Source organism: Parus major, chromosome 27 (assembly GCF_001522545.3).
Source record: "Parus major isolate Abel chromosome 27, Parus_major1.1, whole genome shotgun sequence".
Classification (NCBI taxonomy): Eukaryota; Metazoa; Chordata; class Aves; order Passeriformes; family Paridae; genus Parus; species Parus major.
In genome coordinates, this window is record NC_031796.1 from 1,072,323 (window position 1) to 1,078,346 (window position 6,024).

At 65.4% G+C, this 6,024-nt stretch overlaps 2 protein-coding genes across 2 annotated transcripts in view; one reads left to right on the forward strand and one right to left on the reverse strand.

Annotated features, from left to right (window-relative positions):
• THRA (thyroid hormone receptor alpha) overlaps window positions 1-5,184 on the forward strand; it is a 7,664-nt gene extending 2,480 nt beyond the window's left edge. The window contains exons 3-9 of the mRNA XM_015651423.3: window positions 277-338; window positions 2,032-2,132; window positions 2,212-2,359; window positions 2,710-2,915; window positions 3,507-3,653; window positions 3,751-4,009; window positions 4,770-5,184. Of these exons, the coding sequence (XP_015506909.1) occupies window positions 277-338; window positions 2,032-2,132; window positions 2,212-2,359; window positions 2,710-2,915; window positions 3,507-3,653; window positions 3,751-4,009; window positions 4,770-5,020 (1,174 nt within the window). The 3' untranslated portion in view covers window positions 5,021-5,184. The remainder of the gene's footprint in view (window positions 1-276; window positions 339-2,031; window positions 2,133-2,211; window positions 2,360-2,709; window positions 2,916-3,506; window positions 3,654-3,750; window positions 4,010-4,769) is intronic.
• Window positions 5,080-6,024, reverse strand: part of NR1D1 (nuclear receptor subfamily 1 group D member 1) — a 9,437-nt gene continuing 8,492 nt past the window's right edge. Inside the window, exon 9 of the mRNA XM_015651038.2 lies at window positions 5,080-5,087. Within this exon, the coding sequence (XP_015506524.1) occupies window positions 5,080-5,087 (8 nt within the window). The remainder of the gene's footprint in view (window positions 5,088-6,024) is intronic.

Consider the following 6,024-nt stretch of genomic DNA (forward strand, 5'->3'; position numbering starts at 1 on the left):
CCCCGCCCGGTCCCAGCCCCCCCGGGGCGGTGCCGTGTCCCGGAGGGGGGGTCCCGGCTGGGGTGTTCTGGTTCGGGGGTCCCCAGGGCCCTCTCCTGCCCCCCAATCCCGCACCCCAGGGCCCGACCCCACCTGTGACATCGCCGGGCGGGGGCTGCCCCCTTCCCAGCAAAGAAGGGGGTCCGAGAGGGATTTTGGGGGGCTGTTGGAAATTTGGGGGGGGGCAGCGGGAATCCGTGAGCACTCTCCCAGCCTGTTCCCCCCCGGCTCCCGCAGGTGGCTGGATGGGAAGCGCAAAAGAAAGAGCAGCCAATGTTTGGTGAAGAGCAGCATGTCAGGTACGGGGATCCGCGGCACCCGCCGAACCCCCCCGGGCACCCCATGGCCCCCCCCGGGTCACCCAAACACCTCGCCAAATGTCCTCGCCGTGTTCTGCAGGCACCCCGTGTTCTGGGGGCCACCCTGGGAGCCCCCGAGTCCTTGCCGGGGTCTCCTGGACACGTCGTGTCTCACCTGGGTCCCCCAAAGTCTACGGACACCCCTTGTCCCCCACGGGCACCCCAGGATTCCTTTGTCCGTGCACCCCAGTATCCCCCGAAAACCCCAGGTCTCGACTGTGCTCCGCAGAGTGTCACGGACACCCCTTGTCCCCTGTGGGCACCCCAGGAACTCCGTCTCGTTGCCACGGTCCCACGGACACCCCCCGATCCTGGTGGCCAGCCCGAGGTCCCCCTGTCCCACCCCAGAATCCCCCTCCGCACCCCACACCCCTGCAGGGTCTCCCGGGGTCCCAAGTCCCCCACGTCCCCGTCGGTGCCCCGTGTGTCGGGGCGGTGCTATCGGGGCGGCAGCGCCCTGGGGTGGGCGATAAGGGGGGCCCCGCGGGCGCTGCCCCCCGCCCTGCCCCATTCCCCGGCGGGGAGCGGCCGGCGCCGGCGGGACCTGACGGGGGGGGGCCGGGGGGAACCCGTCCAGTCCCGCCCATCCCCTGCACCCGCCCCGCTCCGGGAGGGAGGGAACACCCGGGGACCCCCACAGCCGGCACCTGCAGAGCGCCGGAGCGGGCTCGAGGGGTCCCCACACCTGGGGTTTGTGGGGTCCCGGGTGGGTGCTGGGGTGCTGGGGACACCCCCCCGAATTATGGCTGCTCTCTACAGGGGAGGGACCCGGGTGTCCAGCCCCCTCCCCATCTCTCACACCCCTCGGGGATTCCCACTTCCAGCACCCCCAAAACACGAGGGTGGGCTCTTGGCGGGACACAAGGAGCCCAGGGTGCTGGGGACCACCCTGTGCATCATGGATGATCCGTGCCTCAGTTTCCCTGAGCAGTTGGTGGTGGGGGGCTGGTCCCCGGGGCTGCCAGGCAGGGGGACCCCGGACAACGGCGGGGACAGTGGGTCTTTGTGTGCCAGGGGGACGGGGACCCCCCCGCTGCCGGTCCCCGGCCGGATAATGGGATAATGGGGGCTTTATTGGTGCGGGGGGCTCAGGCACCCCCCACACACCCCAGCGTTAACCCTTCCCTTGCCGGGGCATGGGCAGTGGCAGGGCAGACAGTGGTGGGTGCAGACAGAGGGGAAACTGAGGCACAGAGAGGGGAGGGCGTACTGGGCATCCCTGGCATGGGGGGTGTGGGGAGGGTCCCTCATGGTGCATGTGCCAAGGGTCTCTGATGTGGGGTGTGCAAGGGGGTCCCTGAGTCAGGGCTCCTGGGGGGGCCCCGATGATGGGGGGGTGTGGGAAGGTCAGTGGTACAGGGTGTTCCAAGGGTCACTGATTTGGGGTGCCCTGGGGTTACCCTGCCATGGAGCACTCCAGGGGTCCCTGGTTTGGGGTGCCCTGGGGTTACCCTGCCATGGAACACCCCAGAGGTCCCTGACTTGGGGTGCTCTGGGGGTCCCTGACATGGGAATTTCTGTCATGGGGTGCTCTGGAAGTCTCTGTCATGGGAATTCCTGTCATGGAGCACCCCACGAGTCCCAGCTGTGGGGGGCCCTGCCCCGGGGTGCCCTGACTCGGGGGTCCCCACAGGGTACATCCCTAGTTACCTGGACAAAGATGAACAGTGTGTGGTGTGCGGGGACAAGGCCACCGGTTACCACTACCGCTGCATCACCTGTGAGGGCTGCAAGGTGAGTTGGGGCAGGGGGGCTTGTGGGGCTCCGGGGGGCTCAGCAGGGCTCACTGTGTCACCCCCTGTGCCCTCCCCAGGGGTTTTTCCGTCGGACCATCCAGAAGAACCTGCACCCCACCTACTCCTGCAAATACGATGGGTGCTGTGTCATCGACAAGATCACCCGCAACCAGTGCCAGCTCTGCCGCTTCAAGAAGTGCATCTCCGTGGGCATGGCCATGGACCGTGAGTTGGGGGGCACGGGGGGGCTCGGCTGGTGGGGCAGGTTGGGGTCCCAGCACCGTGGGGCACATTGGGGTACCCAGATCAGCTGCAGGACCAGGCTGGGATGTCAGGTGCTTTGCTGAAGTACATGGTGGGGTGAGATGCATTTGGGGGGGTCCTAGCTGAGTGGGGGGGGTCCCAGATGACAATGGGGGGTTTTTGGGAGCTGGGCTGGGGGCCTGGTGCTATGGGGCGAGTTGGGGTGTCCAGAGCAGCCACAGGAGGCGGCGGGGGGGTGACCATGGGGTGCTGTGCTGCAGCTGTGGGGTGCATGGGTGGGGGGTCCCGGCTGATGCTGGGGGTCCCGGCAGTGGTGCTGGATGACTCGAAGCGGGTAGCCAAGCGGAAGCTGATCGAGGAGAACCGGGAGCGGCGGCGGAAGGAGGAGATGATCAAGTCCCTGCAGCACCGCCCCAACCCCAGCGCCGAGGAGTGGGAGCTGATCCATGTTGTGACAGAAGCCCACCGCAGCACCAATGCCCAGGGCAGCCACTGGAAGCAGAAGCGGAAATTCCTGGTGAGGGGATGATGCAGCAGAGGGACTCTGTCACCATCCCAGCCCCCCACCCTGCCCCCAGCCCCACTGGGGTCTGCTGAGCACTCGCACACACGTGGTGGCAGTGCCAGGCTTTGGGGTGTCACCGGTGTCCTTGGGCAGTCGAGGGGGGTTGGGACATCGCTCAGTGTCCTTGAGCTGGTCACCCCCAAAGGGTTCAGGGGTGAGCAGTGACCGAAGGGGACAGCTGTGTCCGCGGGTGGCCCCAGCCCTGCCACTGTCCCTGTCACTGTCCCTGTCACACAGCTCCCTCTCCTGGCTGCTGCACCGGCCCTGCCATGACCGTTCCCGGTGACACGGGGGCCTCACGGGAGGGCAGGGTGACATCACGGCCCCCCCGGGGGTCCCAGGGAGGGGGAACAGGATGACACCGCACCCCCAACACCACTGCCCACCATGGGGGTCCCACAGTCATGCTGCACCCCTCAGTGTCCCGTCTGCTGTGGGGGTCCCAGGGGTGACGTGGTCACACCGCCATCCCCAGTGCCACCATGGTGGTCCCAGGGGGCACACGGTGACATCACATCCCCAACACCACCGTGTCCCCCACAGCCTGAGGACATCGGCCAGTCCCCCATGGCCTCCATGCCCGACGGGGACAAAGTCGACCTGGAGGCGTTCAGTGAGTTTACAAAAATCATCACCCCGGCCATCACCCGCGTGGTCGACTTTGCCAAAAAACTGCCCATGTTTTCAGAGGTAATGGCGGGCTGGGGACTTTGGGAGGTTCTGGGGCGATCTGCCCAGGGTCTGAGTCACACCAAACCCCCCCAAAACTATTCCCATGTCCCCCCAGCTGCCTTGCGAGGACCAGATCATCCTGCTGAAGGGGTGCTGCATGGAGATCATGTCGCTGCGGGCGGCCGTGCGCTACGACCCCGAGAGCGAGACGCTGACGCTGAGCGGGGAGATGGCAGTGAAACGCGAGCAGCTCAAGAACGGCGGCCTCGGCGTCGTCTCCGATGCCATCTTCGACCTGGGCAAGTCCCTCTCTGCCTTCAACCTGGATGACACCGAGGTGGCCCTGCTCCAGGCTGTGCTGCTCATGTCCTCAGGTAATGGGTGATGGAATGGGGCGGGCACCCCAGTGCCCCGGGAGTCAGAGGGTGTTGTGTTGGGTGGGCACCCTGATGCTCAGAGCTCTCCCTGTCCTGGGGGTGTGTTGGGTGGGCACCCCAATGCTCAGAGCCCCCCAATACCTTCAGAGTGGTTTGGGTAGGAAACCGTGCACCCCTGGATTTTGGGGGGATTTGGGGTGGGCACCCCAATTCCCAGAACTTCAGGCAGCTGTGCCAAGCTAAGAGGGGTCCCAGGAGCATGAGGTGAGCACCCCAGTCCTGGGTACCCAGGAGCACAGGCTGAGTCTCTTGGTCCCCTGGGGACCCCTGCCAGGCTGATGTGGGTTTGTGGGGTGAGCACCCCAAAACCCAGGGGGACACTGGGAGGGACACTCAGCCCTGTGAGAGGGACAATCCCTGCAGGTGCTGGACTGGGAGAGGGACTCTTCCGTGGGCAGAGAACGCCAGGACAACAAGGAGAGGTTTAAACTAAAAAGGGGAGATGGTGATGGGGTACATGGAAAAAATTCCCTTCTCTGAGGTTTGTGAGGCCCTGGCACAGGTTGTCCAGGGCAGCTGTGGCTGCCACATCCCTGGAAGCGTCCAAGGCCAGGTTGGACGGGGCTTGGAGCAACCTGGGCTAGTGAAAGGTGTCCCTGCCCATGGCAGGGGTGACACTGGAGGAGCTTTAACGTCCCTTCCCACACAAACCATTCTGAGATTCCACAATCCCCTGACCATTCCCTGCTTCCCGCAGACCGGACGGGGCTGATCTGCGTGGAGAAGATCGAGAAGTGCCAGGAGACGTATCTGCTGGCCTTTGAGCACTACATCAACTACCGCAAACACAACATTCCCCACTTCTGGCCCAAGCTGCTGATGAAGGTGACGGATCTGCGGATGATCGGCGCCTGCCACGCCAGCCGCTTCCTGCACATGAAGGTGGAGTGTCCCACCGAGCTCTTCCCCCCCCTCTTCCTCGAGGTCTTCGAGGACCAGGAGGTGTAGGGCTGACACCCCCCACCCTGTGCCCCCCCAACCCCGCTCTGGCCCCCCCAAAATCTTTCTCATCCCCCTGTAAGGACAAGGGGATGCTGTGCCCAGGGTGGGGGTCCTGCTGTGCCCCCCAACAGCCATCCCCCCCGCCCCAGGACTTGACGAATTTTGTTTGTTTGCACAGGGAAGGGCCCCGACGGTCGAGCGTTCCCTTTATTGTCCTTCTCTTCGTAGATTATTATTTTTTAAGCATTTATTTCCCTCCCTGAGAGGCTAAAATATTAAACTAACTGCACTTTGGAAGGAGGAGGAGGAGGAGGAGGAGGAAGAGCAGGGAGGAGAGGAGGGGGCTCTGGGCTGCACAGGGAGAGGCTGCCCCGGCCGGGGGGCCGTGGCCATATGCACTTTTGGCCGGGCAGCAATTTGGGGGGCTGGGGTGGGGGCCAGGACCCCCCCCACATAGCAGGGCAGGGGCTGGAACCCCCATCCCCCATAGTGGGGTGAGGGCCAGGATCCCCCCATAGCAAGGTGGGGGCCAGGACTCCCCCCCACAGCAGGGCGGGGGCACAGGGGGGGCACAGGGGTGGCGAGGGGGGACCCCAGCCCATCGGGGTGCAGGGCTGGTGGACCCCCCCCAACCCACTGGGTCTGCCCCGGCTGGGGTGATGCCCCTGTGTGCCCCCCTTATCCCCAAATTTGGGGCCAGATTTGGGGTTTTGGGGGTTCTCTTGTCTTTTTTGGGCTGAGAGGAGATGATTTTGTGCCAAGCGCCGCGGATGGTGGGCGCTGCAGGACACTGGGGGGGGGGCGGGGGGGGGGGGGCGGGGGGGGGGGGGCCCCCCCCCCCCCCCAACCCCCCCCAACTTTTTCGTTGTCCTTTTTTTTTTTGTTGTTTTTCCCCTCGTCCTCGTGGGTTTTGTCGTGTCCGTCAGGAGTTGCAAAGGCCCCGGAGGCACCGGCAGGGGGGGCGGTGGGTGCCCCCCCGGGACCCCCCACTGCACTACTGCCCCGGCCCC